General features: G+C 46.7%; 1 protein-coding gene across 7 annotated transcripts in view; it reads left to right on the top strand.

Moving 5' to 3' along the window:
- Window positions 1-22,322, top strand: part of NRAP (nebulin related anchoring protein) — a 75,510-nt gene that overhangs the window by 28,135 nt on the left and 25,053 nt on the right. For 4 of the 7 annotated variants that reach the window (XM_061403530.1, XM_061403526.1, XM_061403528.1 and 1 more), the window contains 14 exons: window positions 1,236-1,340; window positions 2,344-2,451; window positions 2,716-2,817; window positions 4,173-4,370; window positions 4,959-5,063; window positions 7,718-7,816; window positions 9,121-9,225; window positions 10,775-10,882; window positions 12,598-12,909; window positions 14,017-14,121; window positions 17,129-17,227; window positions 19,447-19,551; window positions 20,655-20,762; window positions 21,311-21,424. In XM_061403530.1, coding sequence (XP_061259514.1) covers window positions 1,236-1,340; window positions 2,344-2,451; window positions 2,716-2,817; window positions 4,173-4,370; window positions 4,959-5,063; window positions 7,718-7,816; window positions 9,121-9,225; window positions 10,775-10,882; window positions 12,598-12,909; window positions 14,017-14,121; window positions 17,129-17,227; window positions 19,447-19,551; window positions 20,655-20,762; window positions 21,311-21,424 — 1,773 coding nt within the window. The remainder of the gene's footprint in view (window positions 1-1,235; window positions 1,341-2,343; window positions 2,452-2,715; window positions 2,818-4,172; window positions 4,371-4,958; window positions 5,064-7,717; window positions 7,817-9,120; window positions 9,226-10,774; window positions 10,883-12,597; window positions 12,910-14,016; window positions 14,122-17,128; window positions 17,228-19,446; window positions 19,552-20,654; window positions 20,763-21,310; window positions 21,425-22,322) is intronic. The other 3 variants (XM_061403531.1, XM_061403529.1, XM_061403532.1) reach the window with 1 other exon arrangement.

Genomic DNA, 22,322 nt, shown 5'->3' with positions numbered 1-22,322 from the left:
TAGTTGGTCATGTGCCAGCATGTGGGATCCTCCCAGACCAGGGATCAAACCCGTGTCCGCTGCTTTGACAGGCGGATTCTTAATCACTGGACCTCTAGGAGAGTCCAGAAATCACTCTCTTTGATTTAAACTTTATTTTATAAATTTCAAATACATTCAGAAGTATAAAGAACAGCATAATGAACCCCCAGGCAGCCGTCACTCAGCTTCAGTGAATTAACTCGTAGCCAGTCTTGCTTCAGTATGCACATCCACTGCCCACCTCCATATTATTTTGAAGGAAATCCTAGGTATTGTATAATTTAATCTACAGATAGTTTAGTATGAATCTCTAAAATGTAAAAATAATTTTAAACATATTTATACAATTTTGATATAGCACACCAAAAAAACCAACAAAAATTCTTAACATCACCAATGTCCAGGTGGGATTCAGCATTCCAGTTGTCTCATAGGGTTATTTTTTTTTTTTTTCGCAGTTTGTCTGAATCAAGCTCCAGATAAGGTCCACACTTTGTGATTGGTTGATATGTCTTCAAGACTCTTTTGATCTTTACGTTTTCCTCTTTATCTCTTTTCTTGCAAGTTGTTTGTTGAAGAAACTGAACTGGTTATCCTATAAAGTTTCCCACATCTGAGCTTTGCTGACTGTATCCCAGTGTGATTGCACATGTGTTCTTCTGGCCTCCAGTGCCTACAAAATAATAGTTGGATCTCTAGGTTTGGTCAGGCTCAGGTTTAATTTGGGGGCAAGACTGCTTTTCATATGATGCCGTGTTCTTCCGTTGGGAATCATAAAATGTCTGGTTGGCTGTTTGTGTGTGTGGTTTAAGATGGTCTGTTTCCAATGTGGGCAGACATTTGATAATTACTCTTTGAGTATCTAACTGCACATAGCGAGAGGTTTGGCATTGCAGTAAGTTTAAAAAAACGAGTTTCATACCCTCAAGTGCTTCAGAGGCCAGTGGGTGAGGTAGCCCCAGGGAAGTCTTTTGCAAACTTGTAACTGTGAGCATGCCTTTGAGTTGTTTGACTTTTCATTTGGCATCTTCCGTCTGTTAATTTAAAACATTCGTAAAATTACAGGCTTCCTTGTGAAATGCCTTTTCCAGAAATTCCTTCTCGGCTACGGGCCTACAAAAAGAGACTGAGAAAGAGTGCATTCTCTCCAAAGTTCTCCTTCTGTCATGTCAAAACCATGTGCTTACCCTGCGGGTTTATTTGAAATCCAACAGGTGAATTACCGTGCTGACTATGAGAAGAACAAGTTGAATTATACGTTGCCCCAGGATGTCCCTCAGCTGGTGAAGGCCAGAACCAACGCGGAATTGTTTAGTGAGGTGAGCAAGGAGCATGGGTGAGAACGCTGTGGGGGCTATAAACAGATGTGAAAATGAAGGGACAAGGGTGGTCCAGCAAACAGGGCCCAGGGACTCCTCTATTCATGGAGAGGTTCATCAGAGGCGCCCATCAGGTTGTAATTTTGAATGTTGCTGCCTCATGGCATGTGGTAGTTCATGAGAATAAACTGATCACAGCAATTGAATTCCCAGTGTTTGTGCATGTGTATGGTGTATGCTGGAACACACACATACACACACTCATACACACTCATCATCATCCCCATCATCATCCTGATGACTCCTAGCTGGTGCTTTGCTGTGTGAGTAAAGTTTAAGTTTGAAGAAGACAAAACTTAATCACCAGATTCTCCCAGGAGTCACAATGAGGCTATGACTAGGCTTCTTATTCTAGATGGGAATTGTAGGGCAGGAGAAAGGAAAGAGGAACTAACCTGGGAGGTGGTGGTTTAGTCGCTAAGTCATGTCCCACTCTTGGGACCCTGTGGACTGTAGCCCACCAGGCTCTTCTGTCCATGGAATTCCCCAAGCGGGAATACTGGAGTAGGTTGCTATGCCCCTTCTCCAGGGGATCTTTCCCACCCAGGAATTGAACCCACATCTCTTATGTCTCCTGCATTGGTAGGCTGGTTCTTTACCACTAGCACCACGAGGAAAGCCCCTTAGACAGATATATTATTTTTGCAAATGGTAAACTGAGGACCAAAAAAGTGAAGTAGTTTGTCCAAGGTCACATGATCAGGCAGCGACAGTGCTGGGATGAACCCGTGGGTCTTCTCATTGCCCTGTCCCATCATTGCCCCACACGGCCCTGCAGCGAGGGAATCCACAGTGTTAACAATTGTTATCACTTCAGTAGTAACAGCCAAGATTCTGCTCTGTAAACAGATGAAGGTGCCAACTTTGTAATTTAAAAAACTTCTGTTCAACTTTTGGCAAGACTGGACAGTGATTCCCATTCACCTGTGATTCTGTTTGTCAGGTTAAGTACAGAGAAGGCTGGGAGAAGACAAAGGGGAAAGGATTTGAGATGAAGCTGGATGCCATGTCTCTGCTGGCTGCCAAAGCTTCCGGAGAGCTTGCAAGCAATGTAGGTTTCTCTCATTAACTCAGAAATGCATAAAAAACAGTTCCAGTAAAACATCAATGGTCCCGCAGAAAAGAATAATGACTGTTAACATTGTAAACATTGCTACGCATTAATCTTCTACTGGGTTTGAGAGGTGTTGGGAGGTGTTTTTTCAGAATAGTTCTCCTTGCACTTGTCACTTGGACAGGGTCCCCCTTGCACTAACCACAGTCCCTCCCATGGCAAAGTTTATCTCTCACAGTTGACTTTCCTCTTTCTCTCCAGATTAAATACAAAGAGGAGTATGAAAAAGCAAAAGGCAAAGTCCTAGGAACCACAGACTCGAGGCTGCTGCACTCCCTTCAGGTTGCCAAGATGAGCAGTGAGGTAAAATCTTTTCTACTCCTCAACCCCCTCATTTAGGGCTGTGTTGCTGTGAAAGTTTTTCCCAGCCTGCTTCACCTGAAACTGTCATTTTTCCACTTCCGCTTGTAATTTCTTTCCTGGCTTATGTGGGAAATGTTTTCTTCCTTTATCTTGGCAAAGACTGCTATTCTTTTAAAGGAGATGAGAAGTGTGTGGTCTCTAAGGGTGACCGGCATCTGCTGTTCGTGGTACAGGATGTTCGTCCACATCTATTCACTCTGAAATGTTTACTAAACAACTACTCTGCGCGAGAATTGTGTGAGACACGGGGGCTGTAAGAGTAAACAGCACATAACTGGTGTCTCTCTAATGGAGTTTAAGTACATTGGGAGCATTAGACAGGAAGCATTCTGTTTATTGAGGTGGTGAGGCTGGCTTATGATGCTTTGGGAGTGCAGTCAGTTATGATTACCTGTTGAGTCATGGAGGAACCAGGGCTTGAACAGAATAAGAGAATTGGCATCTTATAACCATTTTGGATGTGCCCTATGGAACAAGCCCTCTAATGTCCTCAGTCATGAAGTATACAGAGACGCTGAGCATTTGGCTTCAGTTTAGACAGAGAACAACACTGGTTTTGCATACTCGGAGCAAATGGGGCCAAAAAAGATGGCCTTGCCCTAAGTCATATTGTCGTCAGTGGTAGTGGCTGAGGAATAGAGAATTAGACCCAGAAGTTAAGAACTCTTACCTTACTCCAAACTTACTCCTAGACTTTTTCTGCTGTACCACACTTCCTCACCATCACACCATCATCACCACCATCACACTATCACCACCATCATCACCACCATCCAGCCTCATTGACCCCCTCATTGCCAACATTTATCAGGTGTTTGCTGTATACCATCCCTGCACTAAGTGGGTTTTGGCTACTGTTTTGTTTACTTTTCACAATAGGCCTCCAAGGAAAATGAGCCTTTAGAGAGGTGATGTGACTTCCCAGAGGCCATCTAGCTGGAAAAGTTCAGATCAGATTTGAACTCAAGCTTGGCTGACCCTGGAGCCCAAACTTTGCTATATTTGCCTCTCAAAGCTTCCACAGAAACCATGGATCGAGTGTTTTCTTCCTAGAGCAGCTGAGTGAAAAGAGTTAGGACGCATTTCTCACAGAGGCAAAGTAGTGTGAAACCTCAGTTCCCAGGTGCCACCACCTGGCAGAGCCAGGACTTGGGTCTCACCCTCTGGACAGACAGGTGGCATTGCCCAGAGTGCCAGTTCCTCATGGAAGCCTGGGCTTCTTTCCTGCATTTGTTTCCACGTCAGTCCCGCCAAGGCAGGCTTCCAGTAATAGAGTGTGTTTTGGTGCCTTCAAGGTTGAATACAAGAAAGGCTTTGAAAAGAGTAAGACCCACTTTCACCTGCCCATGGACATGGTCAACATCAGGCATGCTAAGAAGGCCCAAGCTCTGGCCAGTGACCTGGACTACAGGAAAAGACTGCACAAATACACTGTGCTGCCTGAAGATATGAAGACTCTCTGGGCCAAGAAAGCCTATGGGCTCCAGAGCGAGGTGAGCTCTGACTCTTTGCCTGCTCTCCCCATGCAGCTCTTGCAGCTGGATATGGTGACACTTTCAGAGTGATTTAGAACTTGTCCATAAGTCTGTTAGGTGACTCAGGACCAGGAAGAACTGCTGGAGGTGTGCCAGGCCCAGCGGGGATGGATGGGGAGGTAGAGATGGAGATGGAGTTAGAATCAAGACAGTGAAGACCAGAAGGTGGAGGGTTGGGACTCAGAGCTATTGTGAAAGTCAAGGTGTGTTGGTAATGGGATGAGCAAAGAGGAAAGCAAGTGCGAAAGTGGTAAAGCTGATAAACGTTGTAAAGTACATCTAGGAAGTATAGCAGGTTGGCAGATAAAGTCCTTAGGCAAAAAGTCTGAAAAGCCCTCCTTTTTGGTGAAGGTGCTGGTGGTTCAGAACTAAGGTAGAATAGCCTCGTCTGGTTACAGGGTGGGCAGTGGCTTCACCCCCGAGCAGAGTTCTGCCTGACTATGATGAAAGGCAGAGAAAACGCAAGAGTGAGCACTTTCCTAAGTCTCCGTTAACTTCTCCCAGCCTGCATCCATGTGTCTGATTAAGCTTGTCTTCCTCTTGCAGCTGCAGTACAAGGCTGACCTGGCGTGGATGAAAGGGGTCGGGTGGCTGACTGAGGGCAGTCTCAACTTGGAACAGGCCAAGAAGGCTGGACAGCTGGTCAGCGAGGTAACCTGAGCCCAAGCCCCTGGCTTCTTGTCCTTCTCAGCCCAAGTGACCCCAGAGAGCCATCTTTCCCTCTGAATTCTCCTCAACCCCCAGGCTTAGTTTTTAAGTGAGACTCAGGGGAGTACTTCTTCATTTTGCACGTGTAGCTCATCCTGAATTAGCTTTCTACACCCTTAAGCTTCCTGGGAGGTATTTGTAAGAAGCCAACCGATTTAAGTAGTACTTGCATCGATGAGTCAGAACGGTTGTGATATACAGTTAGGACATAGGAAATGTGTTTGTCGTGTAAGGAGTGTGTGATTACTTCTGAATCAGAGGATCTGGTATTTAGAGGTCAGTATTCTCATCATGCTTTTTGGGAAAAAAACAAAAAACAAAAACCACCTGATGCTGGTAAAGATTGACGGTAGGAGGAGAAGGGAACAACAGAGGATGAGATGGTTGGATGGCATCACCGATTCAATGGACATGAGTTTGAGCAAATTCCAGGAGACGGTGAAGGACAGGGAAGCCTGGCGTGCTGCGTTCAGTCCATGGGTTCGCAGAGTCGGACTAAGCGACTGAACAACAGTTCTCACCATGTCGTGCCGTAAACTCACTGTAGACTTTAGGCAAGTCATTCAACCTTTCCAATCCTCCTTCTCTCTTATACAAATGAGAAGGTTGGCTAGGATCCTCCCCAAATCCCTGTGGCTCCAAGCCTGTGCTTCTCTTTACTCCGTGTACAGTTGGTGTCGGCAGCAGGCAGAGGAGGACTTTTGAAGGACATTTCATTTGCAAATGTGACTATTTCAGGAACCCCGTTTGGGATCTTCAAAGGGGGTTCTTATTTTGGTGCCAGGAAGGCTGAGTCGGCATTTTTCTTGCATATGGTAATCATAGTGCTGGTAACAGCTGCCGTTTATAGGCTGATAATAATTATGCAGCCAGTGCTGTCCTTCATTGATGACTGTGAGTGTATTACACACCCATGGTTCATTTATCACTCAGATTTATTACTCCTCTGTGAGTAGACACTAGTATTATTATATTCACATCCCCATTTTACATAGGTGGAAGGTAAGACAGAGTTACATTTCCAGAAGTGGCAGAGCTGGGATCTGTACTTAGTGTTTTGGTCCAATGCATCAGCTCTGGACAATTAAGCAATATTGGATTCCCGAAGCACCTTTTCTAATTTATCCTTATTTATCCACTGCACTCATCCTTCTCTCAGACAGACACATTCAAGGTTAGGGTGTTTGAATAAGGAAGGTAGAGAGAAGAGAATACCCTTGAGGGTTCCCATCACTTAACTTCTTTGAGACCAATTGAAATCCGAGTGGTACAAGCCGAGCCCCATTTGTCTTGGACAGGTGTGTGGTAAGGGGACCTTATGCCTTAGGCATGCCTGATCCCATCTCACTCCTGTGCTGACTCATTGTTAAGCTCCTCAAGGGCCAAGAAGATACCTTTTCCTTTGCCTTTCTCATAGCCCTGCTCTGCCCTGGGCAGGGTGGGTTCTTGGCTCCTCACTCGGCACTTCTGATTTGACCAATGCAGAGGCTGGGACACCCAGGGATTTCCAACCATGGAAAGGCAATGTGACTTCCTTTAATTATGTGGTGAAGGGGTTTTCCCATTCAACATGCTCCAATGAGAAAGGGAAAGTACAAGTCTCTTTGGAATATTTTTTATAGAATTTCTTTTCTTCCTCACGGGAGGAAGTTCAAAACTTTCAGTATTCCAATCCTTATTTGTGCTTCAATTGGTATCAGCAGTCCTCTTGCTGATGGCACTGGGGGCTCTGCTCACTTGTGATCTCCCCACAAGTTTTTGCTCAATAGGCCATTCTCAGGGCTTCCCTTCCCATCAGCTTTGGCAACTCCAATGGAAAAGCCAGAGGAAGTAAACCTCCGGGAAGGACAAGAAAGCCCCGTGGGGGAACAGAATTAGCACATGTAATTTTTGCCAGTGGCTTTGCGGGTGTGAGATGGGGACACGAGGAAGATAAGCCCTCAGTAATCTGGAACACAAAGAGCTGTGAGGGCAGAACCCACCTGGCCACCTGCCTTCTGGATGTGGCTCCTGGCCTTTCCTTTCACAATACTTCCTGGAACATCCTGACAGCACTGTGAATAACAGTGACTGCGAGCACAGTGATCACTTACTCTGCCCAAGGACTCCCCTTGTGGGAAGGGAGGCTTTGAAGCCTCTGCACCACCGTCAGTAAAGCAGCTTCTATTGTTTCCCACATTGTACAGTCCAAGCCTGAGCAGCTCAGGGGATCCAAGGGTCTGCCCAAGGCCATGAAGCCAGAAAGAGGTTGGGGGAGATTTGGACCTCAGGTTTCATGGCTATCAAGTCCAAGATCCCTCCACTCAGCTCTCCTATGTCAGATCTAAGTTTACAAAATGGATCCATCCCAGGGCTCACGGTGACACACAGGGTTCACTGAAGGGAAGATTCAAATCCCCATTCAGTAGAAGCGACTAAAACAAGCTCACCAGGCTGAAAGTCTCAGGTCTGAGTGGTCCTCTTTAAGCTAAAGGAATAGCTGGACCATCCCCCTTGGGAAAATTCTTGGGTCACAGAAAGTATGTGGGTGTTTGCATGTATGTGATGGTGGGGACAGCCCGATCTAATGCTACTGAGTCTCTTTTCTTTGGAAACAGAAAAACTACAGGCAGAGGGTGGATGAGCTGAAGTTCACCAGTGTGGCCGACAGCTCCCAGATGGAGCATGCCAAGAAGAGCCAGGAACTGCAGAGCGGGGTGAGTCCTGGGCTGCCCTTTCTCCTGCGACCTGCTGTGTCACGGGCCTGGACACCTCCAGGACCACAGCAGGTGCTGCCCAGGCACAAGCCAGGAGCCAAAGAGCCTTCCCTTTAAATAGGCCGGAGCCTGCTTTCCACGGGCTTCCAGGCCTCCCTACCGTACTCGCCATATTTCTCCTCTGTTTGTTAAGGACAGACGTCAACTGACATTGTTCTTTTTCAGTTTTTACACTAGTTCCTTCTTCTTTCTTTCTCCTTCTCTCCCTCATCAAGGACTCCAGAATTCTGGAGCCTGTAGAGAGTTATCTTAGAGGAGGATAGCATTTGCTTGTGAGATGGTGCCCTTCATGCCCACTTGCACTCAAATGTGGAAGGTAGAACACTGAAACACCACATATGTTATTTACATGTTAGGGATCAACAGCTGAGCAGGTGTAGTGCTACCATCTGGCCAGGACGTTCCTCGCTCTCCTTTCTAAAGGTCCAGATACATCTGCCAGGAAGGATGCAATAAACATAATTCGGAGTCAGCAGAAATCCACTGCATGGAAACAGGCCGGGAAGTGGGAGAGAAGGGAAGAGAAAAAGAGCAGGAGTGATTCAGTTTCCATGGAGAAGATGTTCACTCGTGCTGCCTTTTTGGTCACTGTTCGATTTCCAGGTGTCACTGCCTGTGGATGTGCTAGGTTTGATCTTGAGGTGCAGGAGGCAGGAGATACTTCTTATTTTTCCCACTTGGGGAGTCCATGTTCATCTTAGCCCTCTAGTGGGTCATTTGTGTGGCCATAGACACTGTGGATGGGAACAGCTTGGGGACGTTGATGCCTCCTGGGAAAATGGGGCTTCCCTGATGGCTCAGATGGTGAAGAATCTGCCTGCAATACAGGAAACTCAGGTTCGAGGGTCAGAAAGATCCCCCGGAGAAGGGAATGGCAATCCAATCCAGTATGCTTGCCTGGAGAATCCCATGGATGGAGGAGTCTGGCAGGCTATAGTCCATGGGGTCACAAAGAGTCAGACACGACTGAGCGACTAACATTTTCACTTTCTTTAAGGGAAAATGAGAACCTTAGAGGGGTTCTCAGATTGGTTCCCTGGCCACGTTTTCCTCCCAGCGGCTCACTGCTGCTGCTCATTCCCTAGTCATCTATTCTGCCTTAAGCCTCATTTCCTGCATGCTGCCAGTCAGCATCTGGCCTTATTGATCTTGTAATGGATTTTCCATGTAAGACCAGAAGAACCGAGCAGCCAGCCACCTCCTCCTTTGCCTTCTGCTCCTGACCCAGTGTTCTCTCCCAACAGGTGGCCTACAGGGCAGAGCACGAGCAGTCCGTCCATCAGTACAGCATTAGCAAAGACGAGCCTCTCTTCCTACAGGCCCGAGCCAACGCTGCCAATCTCAGCGAGGTACAGTCGGGGGCAGCGGGGAGGGGAGGCGTGCCGAGGGCTCTACTTTCCTGTATGTAGGCACCTGATCTGTAAAGCCCACCAGCTGTATCAGTGTGTCTGTGTCCACTGAGGCTGCCTGTATACATCTGGTCGTTGTAAACTCCTCACCAGTATTAGTGGGCGGGAGGGGCTTCCCTGGTGGCTCAGTGGTAAAGAATCTACCTGCCAAACAGGAGATGCTGGTTCAGTCCCTGGGTCAGGAAGATTCCCTGGAGGAAGAAATGGCAACCCACTCTAGTATTCTTGCCTGGAAAATCCCAGGGACAGAGAAGCCTGGTGGGTTACAGTCTTCGAGGTTACAAAAGAGTCGGACGCCATTGAGCGATGGAGCATGCACACATGCACGCATGCAGACAACCTTTGGTAGGAATGAGCACCAGCTATACGGTGGAGTAGGAGGCAGTGGTTATTCTGGGGTTGGAGTTGAACAACGTAAGAATAGTGATAGAGAAGGGAGTGAAAAAGAGCTCAGAAATTGGCTCCAAACTCTCTGGGTTTTTAGCACTTACTAGGTATGCAACCGTGGGCAATTTCTTTGCTCTCAGCAGTCCCACTGGCAAATGAGGGCACGCTTATTTCCCTCTACACTGGGTTGCCCCGAAGTCTCAGTGAGCTGATATACGGCAAGCACAGGGAGGAGCATGCTCAGAGCGGTTATTCCTTAGGCACGAAAGCTTGCGGAGTTCCAGCTTTTCTTCTCTTTCTTCTAAGGAAGGGCCTTTCTTGGCTCTTCTGCTGGTCTCCCAGGTCTTTGGGGTCCTGATGCAGGTATTTGGGAGAGGGGGGAGAATGGGAAGGAGAAACAGAAGCTAAATTGATTCACACACAGAAATAGAGGGAGCCTTAGATGGTAAAGAATCTGCCTGCAATGCAGGAGACCAGGGTTCAATCCCTGGTTTGGGAAGATGTCTTGGAGAAGGAAATGTCTACCCACTCCAGTATTCTTGCCTGGAGAACCTCATGGACAGAGGAGCCTAGTGGGCTACAGTCCCTGGGGTTGCAAAGAATCGGACACCACTGAGCGACTTTCACTTTCCAGAAGAAAGAACTTGAAATCTGGAGGTGGGGGCAGGACAGGAAGTGGGAGGAGCAAAGGAAAGACCCACATGCACTAGAGGCTGGGCTCAGAAAGAGAAAGGGGTGCACCAGGAGCAGCTGCTGGGCTGGTGGGGTGTGCAGACAGAGGCGGGGAGCAGACTCTTCAGAAGTGCTGCCGTGTGTTGCGCGGTGTCATTCCACCTATGACCTGTCACTAGACTTCCGTGAAGACGCTTAGTATTTTCTAGGGCTTCTGGAGTTCAGTGTCTGCTTCTTTTAGCCAAATTCCTGTAAGGCAAGAGGCCAAAAGGTGGAACAAGAAGGCCTGGTTATATTCAGGCTATAAATTTCTCTGGGTCTCAGGATTTCTATGGAAGGATGTAATGGGTGTTTGCCTCCTGGAGAAGTTGTTATAGAGTCCAAGGGAAGTCCTCTCACTTCAGGATGATCTCTTTTCTCCTACCCTTAGAAACTGTATAAGAGCAGCTGGGAAAACCAGAAGGCGAAAGCGTTTGATCTGCGTCTTGACTCCTTGGCCTTCCTGGCAGCCAAAGCCAAGAGGGACCTGGCCAGTGAGGTAAGTCAGTCCCCAGTTTGCACTCGGCATCATGAATCCTGACATCTATACCTGGGAGATTCTGAAAGTGTTCTGGCAGGTTTTTAGTCTCTCTGAGCCTCAGGATTCTAATCTGTAAAATGGAGATAAGTATGATCATCTTGAAGTGAGATAATCGTGTAAGTGTCAAGCACACTGCCTGCCGCACACTTGTTTTTGGTAAGTGGTAACTGGTGTTATCACTAGTAGTAGCGTGAGTAGTAATCCAAACCACTCCTTTTACAGGTAAACTGATGCCCAGAGACATTCCATGACTTTCTAGGGATGTGGAGGCCTGCTGAGGTTAAAGTACAGACTCAGGTGTTGGAATGACTCGGGGTAAAATCCCCGCTCCATCACCAAATAGCTTGTGACTTGGGGTAGGCTGTCTCACCTTTCAAAATCTCAGTGAATGCACGGGTAAATTAATAATTGCAAAATGGTTATGAGGAAAGGGGATGCACTGACGTGGGTTAAGTGTTCTGTAGTCCAGTGCTGTCTACTACGAGTCCAATGTGAGATAAGGAGCTTAGGCCAGATTGCCTGACATTGGTGGCTCAGACGGTAAAGAATCTGCTTGCAATGCAGGAGACCTGGGGAGCAGCTTTCCTTTTTCTTGATGCTTCCTTCATCAAGAAAGTCTTGCTTCCAAAAAAACCCCCAAATATATATATACAAATATATATATATATATATGTGTGTGTGTGTGTGTGTGTATACATTCTGTATCTATTGTGTATGTATATGTAATAATATATATATATATACACACAAAAATATACCCATAAATGTGTATAGATATCAGCTGAACTAAACAATGGCTTGGCAATGTAGTTGATGTACATTATGACACAAGCCCTTTGTCTCATCACAAACCAGCACTTGTCTATAGATGCACTTTTGAGTGGCACAGATTTTTACCATCCCTGGCTCATTGCAAGTGTTCAGTGAGCCAAGGATCACTATCTGCCAATAAATCGTGGTGGATAGTGATCCTGTTGTTCTTGTTGGCAGATTTGAGAGTAGAGCCCACGTCTCCTGATGACCTCAGTAATGACGATGTTGAAATGATGCCACACCCCAGCATCCTGCTACAGTTTTCAAAGCATTTCCATATTTATTCTTTCTTCAGATCCTCATAAATCTAGATCTAGTGTTTCTTTTTCAGGCCAGTGTGTTCCTTTTGCTCCCCGTAACTCCTAAATATTTACACGTACCTCAGTTGTCTTTCGTTTGAACATCTTTCTGAAATAGCAGTTGTGTTTTAGGTATTCTGTGTCTTTTTCATTTCATGATGACTTTCCATACTATTCTTGCTGTTATCAAAAAAGATTACAAAATGGCTTTCATGAAAGCAACAGGCCACTTAAAAACAAACCCAGGAAGAGTAATCTCAAATAATATAGAGACAAGGTGGACTTTCCCCAGGAAATGGGGAGAAGACTGTTTGATAGCTGAACTTTCAGTTTAGTTCTGAGGTTCTGGCAGTACAGGTGTAAAGGGAAATAATGGGTTGTAATTTTTTTTTTCAATATTTGATGAAAGGAAATATATCAGTTGTTCAAAGGAGGCACAATTTCTATGACACTAATTCTGATAGGTCCTGTTGTATAACTTTAACTTTCTTGTGTGACTTGATGCTTAATTCCTTTAGGAGATATCTGCTAAGGGACCCCTGCTCTCTTTCTTTTGTTTAGGTGAAGTACAAAGAAGATTATGAAAAATCCAGAGGGAAGCTCATTGGAGCTCAGGGTGCCCAGGGGGATTCGCAAATGAGCCACTCGCTGCAAATGTCCAAGCTCCAGAGTGAACTGGAATACAAGAAGGGCTTCGAGGACACCAAGTCTCAGTGCCATGTCCCCCTGGACATGATCCACCTCGCGCATGCCCGCAAGGCTCAGCACTTAGCCACAGACATAGGCTACAAGACGGCATCCCATCACTTTACAGCTTTGCCCACAGACATGAAGGTGGAATGGGCCAAGAAGGCTTACGGTTTACAGAGTGATGTAAGCTCCTTGTGTGTGTGCGCGCGCGTGCACTAGTGTCTCCCAAACCCTTCAGGACATAGTCTATACTTTGAGATACCTGTTTCTGGATCCCTCAGGGGAAACATTTAAGCTTCCTAGTGCCTTAATTTTACTGAAAACTATGTCCATTTTAAATTCGGTACTACCAAACAGAAAATTATACAGCTTCCTTTTTCTTCTTGGCATTCTGATGGACATAGGTTATCTATGTTTCTCCTAATTGCTGGGTTGGCGAGGGGATGTATATGTGACATTCTTAACTGTGACCTGCCCGTGGAGAGAGCATTCCTGGTACTCAGGCCCAGGTCAGTCGTCCCATGTTTAGAAAGGGCAGCTTGCTAGTCCTCCACAACCCTTCTCCGCCTTCCCCGTCGTGTTCTTTCGTCTTCGGTTGACTGGCGAACTGAAAAGACAGGTCAGCGACAGTCAGACTGTCACCCCGGGAGGTGGGCTGGGGGCAGTGCAGGCACACCCTTCCAGGTAGAGCTCTTTTGGGATGGAGAGGTGATCTGCTAGTTTCAGAGATGTGTCCATATAAATGATTTTCCATTAAAACTATTACTCCTTCCATGGCAAAGAAAGAAATGAGAAATCCCTCCCCTGCTGCCCTGCGCTGAGGTTCTTAAGAAGGAATTGGCACCGTGGGAAGTCTCGCATGTCTTGTGAAATTCCCTCAGATAGCTCCCCACCCGGGTTCCGTTGTGGATTCTCATTTTCTTCTCCCCTGCGTGTCATTTTAAACAAGAAACCGGGGAAAGCAGACAATAAGGCCGCGCTTCTTCCTGAGGTTGCCGTGGACCTGTAATGAGGGATGCGACTGATGGGGGCCCCCCTCCGTCCAGCTTCACCCCCAGCAGTGTCGGGTGGGGCTAAAGCCACCATCCGCGGGTCGGCTCCAATTAAGGGAGAAATTAATTTACATTTTGGAGCCCTACCTGTGACTGTGCAGAAATGGATAAGACAAAAGTGGCATCTAATTTGACTCAGCTGGCACCAAGGTGGCATTGGGGAGCCATTAATAGCCCTTTAAATGTCTGCACACCAACAATGGCCTGCCTTTTTTTTTCCCCCTTTCTCCTTTGTCAGAACCAATACAGGGCAGATGTGAAGTGGATGAAAGGGACGGGCTGGGTCGCCACCGGGTCATTAAATGTGGAGCAGGCGAAGAAGGCAGGAGAACTCATTAGCGAGGTGAGATTCCCTGACAGCGTGCAGCGGGCCTGGCTGCATTAGGCGTGCGGCATTTCTGTATAAAATTAAAATAATTTCCACTCAAAAGGCAAAGAAAAAGGCAAAGCTACATGAAAGGCCTCCAAACCCAGACTAGGGCCGGTAATTAGAGGAAAACCACATACCAAACACACCCCAGTAGGGGCCCAGAGAGCCCTGGCAAAAACAAAGTGGGTGACAAATGATATTATGAATAATAATGACAATCAAACAGAGCTCGATTGCTACCCACCAACTTACCTTTTTAATGAAGCAACACGGGAGAGATGATAAAAAGACACATTTATCGCACCCAGAAAGCCCTTTGGTGACTTCACGCACATTTTCTTCCTCTTTCTTTCCGAGGCAGGCAGTGTAAACAGTTTTTGAATATTCACGTGGTGTCGAACATGTGACACGGTTCTTTTTTTGTTGGAGGGTCTCATTTCTGTTTGAATTTCACTGCTGTCTACTTGCAGCCACCCTGGCTGGACTCACAGGCTTCTGAAAGGAACCCTTTCCTCCCTTTTTAGGACAGTATCCCTGAGCAGATCTTTTAAAGACTAGGTCAGCGTTTCTTGACGTTGGCCCTGTGGACATTTTGATTCGTTGTTGTGGGGCTCTCCTGGGCCTGGCAGGGCTTTTGGTGGCATCGCTGGCCTCTAAGCATTAGATGCTCATGGCACTCTTTCCCAGTCGTGACAACCAAATATGCCTCCAGACACTGTTGCAAGGTGGAGTGACTGCCCCGGCTGGACACATCAGAGTCATCTTTGTCTCACATTCACAGAGAGGCTGCACACCCTCGATGAGCCAAATCCACTCTGTAATGTCTGCTTCGGGAGGCACTTGCTCAGCAGCCTGGTCTTTCTGGATGTTCCTTTGTGAGGAGGAGACATAATGACTATAGGCCCTGGAGACTTCAACCTTGACAGTGTTTTGGTCCCAGTTCAGTTCAGTTCAGTCGTGTCCGACTCTTTGCGACCCCATGAATCGCAGCACGCCAGGCCTCCCTGTCCATCACCAACTCCCGGAGTTCACTCAGACTCACGTCCATGGAGTCAGTGATGCCGTCCAGCCATCTCATCCTCTGTCGTCCCCTTCTCCTCCTGCCCCCAGTCCCTCCCAGCATCAGAGTCTTTTCCAATGAGTCAACTCTTCACATGAGTGTGCCCTCCTCCAGGGGATCTTTCCCACCCAGGAATCAAACCAGCGTCTCTTGTGTCTCCCAGCACCACCTGGGAAGCCCAATGTGTCACAGAGCTGATTTCAAAAATGGCCTTGCTCTGATTGACCTAAGTTTTAGAAATGTTAGTGGACATTCAAGGCTCAGAAGACCTTGGGATTTCTGTAGAGATTGTACTGCCCTGAGTATTAAATAATTCAGTCTTATTAAGGAGAAGCTCCCTTAGGAGGGTGAACATGAGAAACTTAACAGATTTAGAATAGAAGATTCATGCTCCCAAACTCTCCATATTGGACCCACTCATAAAAATAAAGGCCGTTGTACACATGATTTAGACTTTGAGATGATTCCTTCGTGTATTTAAGTCTGGAAGACAAGGGATCTTTTTTGGAACCATCCTTCCTATAGTGGTCTTAATTTTCCAACCCATTTTGCAAACTTATTTAACAAACTTGCTTGTCTTCCGTGCTTTATGTGTGCTCAGTCACTCAGTTGTGTCCAACTCTTTGTGACCCCATGGACTGTAACCCACCAGGCTCCTCTGTCCATGGCGTAGGAAATGGAGCATGTTGCCGTTTCCTATTCCAGGGGACTCTCCATGCTTTATATAGGTCTTCAGACTTTAGGAAGGACATCTTTCAGCAACTTTTCCCAACCATCTCATTCCAGTTTGGCATGTTTCCAGTTTAGTGTCAAATTGAATTGATTTCTTAGTTTTCAGACAGAATGCCAGGCTCTGTGAAAGAGCCACAGATGCACACACACGTGTCATTTAAACCAGGAGTTAGCAAACTTTTTAATAAAGGACCTGATGATAGATATTTTTGGTTTTGTGGGCTACCCCGCTTCTGTTATAACTACTCACCTCTACCATTGTAGCCAGATACAGCCATAGATAAACATGTAAATGAATGAGCACAAGTGTGTTCTAATAAAACTTTATTTACAAAACAAATGATGGACCAAATTCAGCTGGACATTTAACTGTCTTCTTAAGATAACCCAGTATACAAATATCCAACCTAAAGGAAGTGTTTCTAAAATAATTGTTTGATTGGATAAAGGATATACTTCATAATTCCATTAAGAAAGCAACTGTTTTACTCTCCTGGAACTGTACTTTGATTGAAAAAAAAAAAAAACAGGAATTAATTTAAGCATGATTGTCAGAATATTTCAAACTTGGGTATCTCAGACTTTGTTAGCACTTGTATTTCTTGTAACCCTTATTGTTTGTTTCAGTCTCTTTCAAATTGTCTGATGATTCCTTTCAATAAGAGCACTCTTTTTCTTGTTATTATAACATTTATAGAATTATTGCATGTGTTAACCGGTTTGTGCGGTCACTGACTGTTAAAGTAAGGGTTTTGACTGTGATAACCTCTTCCAAGTTCTTTTGTGGAAGGAACTTAGAAAGCTTCAACGATAAATGTAGCTATGAATGTTCTTTCCTGCTTGGGAGACCCAAACTAAGGTATGTAAACAACTGCAAGACAGTATCTGAAGGCTACATAAAGAATCCTTTCCTAAGTGTGTGTCCTACAGTATTTTACCCATATAATCTAATTTTGAGATGTTTTCTTTGCACCAGGTAGAAATACTTTAATGTTAATTGACATGAGGTTATTCTTAAATTGAAACAAATATTAACCTGAAGGCACCTAGGCTATAAAGATGGAGGAAGCCGAATAATAATTATGTTCACAAATTCACTCTAATCTCAAGCAACCTATGATTTTCTCTTTCAAATGGCATGAAAGAGCAGCACAAAATTCACAGCTTTGATCTTTTTCTGCTCAACAGAAAAAGTACCGGCAGCATCCAGATGCTTTGAAGTTTACCAGTATTAAAGACACTCCGGAGATGGTCCAGGCCAGAATTAGTTATACCCAAGCAGTGGATGTAAGTGATAATGTATATACATTATGACTCTAAGAGTGGGCTCTTCTTTCAACCCTGCGATTGAAGCTGAGGGGTTCTTGGCTTGCTCCTTCTGTTGTTCTAAGGATGAAGGAGCTTCTTATCCTTTGCTGAGACTCACCTTAGCAGGGGTGCTTCTTCATCAGGATGCAAATGGGGTGTTACCACTGCTCTTAGCTGCCAAGTGGGGCTCCACCACCCCAATGCCCCCAGCTTTCATTCCTTCCCATTTGCATGTCTCCAGGATTTGTCTGTGGTTAAGGCCTTTTCCCCTTCCTTTTGTTTTGAAACACTGTTTTCAGAAATGGGACTTTGGGGCAAAATTCTTGATTATTGGAATACTTAGGAATTGGAATGCTTAGGGTTTCTTGGGACCCAGGGCAGGAATTCTGGCTTTCTGAATTCCCCTAAAGACTTTGAAAGTGATTTGGATCTGATTTATGTACATTAGACTAACTTTCAAGCCATTTCCCATCTTCCCTTTATAAAGTGAAACCAAAATCTGGCCTTTTGCCCTCTCAGCGCAGAGTTCCTTGGAGACTGGGAAGAATGACGAGGTCCTCTAAAAATTCACGTTAAGGCAGGATTAGCCCTGTTTGGCTGATTCTCCTGAGAGGGGCCCCTGGGTCATTGCGCAGGACAGACAGGCCTTTAAAATATCTTCAGACCTCTTAACTTGCCACGAGGGAAATTGACAAACCTTGGTAGGGAGGAGTTGCCAAATGTCTCCGTTGCTTCCCAATTGAAGAAATTACTCCTGTTGTGCCGTATTCGAAAGACATTCTGAGGTGGCTCGAGTGCCTATCTGAATATGTTATGGGATGGTTTACAGACTTATGGGTTTAGAAATTTATTATGTCTTGACAATCAGCCCGTCAGAAGCGAATTTAATTCTGAGAAACATAGATGGTCAAACAAGAGCTTGTGTAGGAAGAGAAAAAAAGATACCTGCATTTTCCTTATCCTAACCAACTCTAGGGGGCAGTGCTGTGATATGTAGAAACTTGGACACGTCTAATAAGATTTGGGATGGAAAAGCCTGGTTTAGAAACTTTCTCCGGTGGTGGATGCCAACTCCATGTGTCACTGCTAACTGCTAGAATTATCATAAGCCCAGATCAGAGATCTGGATGGACAGAGCCCCAGACCCACCCAACCCACTGGGAAGAGGTTTATTAATTTGCATAAGAATCCTTGAGGTGGCAGGGATGAGGGGAGGATGGAGGTAAGCCCAGGGAAAATCTCAGCTGTGGAAGAACCATTCTCTCTTGTGCCTGCTGTATTTTGAGGTCCTCTCCTTGTTGTTATTGTTCAGCCACTCAGTCGTGTCAGCTCTTTGCCACCCCATGGACTCCACACACCAGGCTTCCCTGTCTTGCCCTATCTTCTGGAGTTTGCTCAAAGTCATGTCCATTGAGTTTGCTCAAAGTCATGTCCATTGAGTCTGTGATGCCATCCAACCATCTCATCCTCAGCCGCATGTCCTCTTCTCAGTTCAGTTCAGTTCAGTTCAGTCGCTCAGTCGTGTCCGACTGTTTGCGACCCCATGAATCGCAGCATGCCAGGCCTCCCTGTCCATCACCAACTCCCGGAGTTCACTCAGACTCACGTCCATTGAGTCAGTGATGCCATCCAGCCATCTCATCCTCTGTCGTCCCCTTCTCCTCCTGCCCCCAATCCCTCCCAGAGTCTTTTCCAATGAGTCAACTCTTCACATGAGGTGGCCAAAGTACTGGAGTTTCAGCTTTAGCATCATTCCTTCCAAAGAAATCCCAGGGCTGATCTCCTTCAAAATGGACTGGTTGGATCTCCTTGCAGTCCAAGGGACTCTCAAGAGTCTTCTCCAATACCACAGTTCAAAAGCTAGCTCATAGTTAATAATGAAATTCCTAGAGATTAACCAGACCTCGTTCTCTCATTTGACACCCATCTCAGCAGTGTGCTCCAAGGGGAGTGTTCACTGAGAGGGCAAGTTTCAGCCTGTCATGTTCTGGGATGGGAAGAACTTGGGAGGGAGTGACGTGCATGTCATCCGCACAGGTGAGGATCACTGTGCCGTCCAGGAGGAGGCAGGACACCCAAGATCCTGTCTCCACAGGGAGGGAACAGCGGCAGCACCTTTGTCTCCTGGAGGGTAACCTGGCCGATGGTTGTGTCGGGGAGGCTTCTGGGTTTAATGCAAAATCTCTCTGCATCCACAGAGGTTGTACCGAGAGCAAGGAGAAAACCTAAAGCATCACTACACGCAGACCACTGACCTCCCTGAAGTCCTGCTGGCCAAGCTGAATGCCATGAATATCAGCGAGGTGAGGCTGGGGAATATCAGGAGGGGAAAGGGAAAGTGTTTGTCTTTCTGTTGTGTCCGACTCTTTGCGACCCCACGGACTGTAATGCACGAGGCTTCTCTGTGCATGGGATTCTCCAGGCAAGAATACTGGAGTGGGTAACCATTCCCTTCTCCAAGAGATCTTTCCAACCCAGGGATCGAACTTGGGTCTCCTGCATTACAGGCAGATTCTTTACCATGTGAGCCACCAGGGGAGCCCTGATGGAGGGGGCGTTGGTTTTAATTACGGGAGATCCCAGACTTGCACAGTGGCACCGCATCTGTGCTTGGAAGCATCCTGCGCTCCAGCTCTCGGTTTAATGCTCTGCTGTCACCGAATATGCGAGTTTCCTGAACAAGGGGCCCCATGTTTTCCTTTCCACTGGACCCTGCACACTGTGGCTGGTCGTGCAGAAGAGCCAAGCACATTGATAAGGATGAGACTGGGAAAACTTCCTTCGTACAAAGGGCATTTATACTGAGGGGTTGGAATATAGGTGAAGCCCGATTTTCTACATGAAGCTATATTCTATAGCCTCAGAATATAGGTGAAGACATCCAGCCAAAGAGAGACTTGGGAGACTGAGCTCTTTCCTTCCCTCATCCTGTCAGCAACCCCTTGCCTCTTCTTCAGTGGAGACAGTCGAATCCCCTTGATTCTCCGTCAGGAGCTGTGCACCTACAGCCTCATGCCTCCTTCCAATCAGCTTGCTGTTCAGAACAATCTGGTTCTGACTCCAGAGCTCTTGCCTTTTAAACCCCACCCCCAGCCCCACGGCACCCCCTCCAAGGCTGGACACGAGACAGGTTCCAGCTCTCGGTTGATTTTTGCTGGACCACAGTGATCTCTTAATTGGGGGCTGCTGCTGCTGCTGCTGCTGCTAAGTCGCTTCAGTCGTCTTAGCGACCCCATGGACTATAGCCCACCAGGCTCCTCCGTCCATGGGATTTTCCAGGCAAGAGTACTGGAGTAGGGTGCCATTGCGTCTCCTAATTGGGGGCAGCACTCCACGAGAAACCAGATTCTCATTTTGATCGTGGGAATTTAGGAAAGGTCTTTATTGGTGCCCATCTTCTCAACAGACACGTTATAAGGAATCCTGGAGCAAACTTCGAGACGGTGGCTATAAGCTGAGACTGGATGCCATTCCATTCCAGGCAGCAAAGGCTTCTGGCAAAATCATAAGTGATGTGAGCTTCCACCCACAGTCCTGTGACAATGTTTAATACTCCCCCATTTGTATTCCTTTTGCCCCTAACCCCTGCCTTCTTTTGCCTGTGGCTAATACCCTTTCCTATCCCCAACTGACTGTGTCAGGGCAATCAGATAACGACCGGTGAGAAAGAACATGCCTTACAACAACAACAAAAATCCCCTAGCCGGGTACAAAGCTGATGCTGGCCTATAACTATGGACCCCGGGCAGATGAAACGCACCCTCCGCCAAGCGCTTTCCTAAAGCCAGTCCATGTGAAGAGACTGGTGACAATGCACCCACCTTCCTCCCAGCCTGGGCCGCCCAAGCACTCTCATGTCCTGCCATTTCATATCCCAGCCCTTTAGTCATTGGGAGGCTTGCATATGAAAGAACCGGCCTTTTGACGACTCCCGCGCCTTTTCTTTTAACTCACCCAGTTACTGTCAAAAGAACAAAACATTTTTTTGCCCAATACCCACCTCTTCCATTCCGTGTCCCTTGTCCCTGAGCTGTTACTCTCTCCCGCTCTCTTTCCCTTTAGTACAAATACAAAGAGGCATTTGAGAAAATGAAAGGGCAGATGCTCGGCTCCCGGAGCTTGGAAGATGATATCAGCCTTGCGCATTCAGTGTACGCGAGCTCTCTGCAGAGCCAAGTAAGTGGGAGAGAACTCAGTGGAGCCTGGACCCCCAAACCTAATGATGACGCACAGCCCACAGATGTCCTTCGTCCTTCTGGTTGTGGATTTTGGCTCTGTCCCGGCTAGCTGGGTGGCATGGTCAGGACCCTTGGCCCCTCTGGGCTTCAGCTTCTTCCTCTGTCAAGTGAGAGATTGAGCATTCTTTGATTCTTTCATTCTATGATTTTGACCAGCAGCCACAAATGGAGGCCTGTGGGTTGGATTTTGGACTGCAGAGGTATTTTGTTGGGTCTGCAGAGAAGATTAATTGCAGACTTTTCAAAATGGGAAACTTGGCATGAAAGTTTTAAAGTTCTGTGCAGAAGCCAGGCCTGGATTCCTCAAGGCTACCGTTGAAGTTGATTACTGAGAGCCCTGTTTAGAAGGGATCTGTGCCCTCCCGGTCATGCAGCCCAGCCCTGCTCACCCACTTCCTCCTTCACTCAGTTATGCTACCTGACTGGCTCCTGGTGACATCTGAGTTTGCACCCCTTGACTTTGATCCTCTGAGTGCTGGCACACGCGTGTGTGGTATCCCCTTGCACATATGTGAGTTGGCTAATGGGTGGGATGAAATCTAATACTGTCCGACATGTAGTAGAGGACTAAACACTATAACACGCAGTGTCTCATTTAATCATAAACTTATTTCTAGGAACATCATTTGTTCATCCTGGTTACTGATAAGGAAACCTAGGCCCTGAGTGTCTCAGTCCCTTGCTCAAGGTCGGCTGCAAAGGGGCAGAGCTGCACATGGAGCCAGCTGTCCATCGCATGCTCTCTCCACAGCTTCACATGTTCTCTGCCTCAGTTTCCCTGTTTCTAACATTTCTTTCCACTTTCCATACCGGGGTGGGATTGGACTTGAATTGTC

This window comes from Bos javanicus, chromosome 26 (genome assembly GCF_032452875.1).
Source record: "Bos javanicus breed banteng chromosome 26, ARS-OSU_banteng_1.0, whole genome shotgun sequence".
Lineage (NCBI taxonomy): Eukaryota > Metazoa > Chordata > Mammalia > Artiodactyla > Bovidae > Bos > Bos javanicus.
Note: the sequence above shows the minus strand (reverse complement) of the source record. Positions and strands in the feature narration are given on the sequence as shown.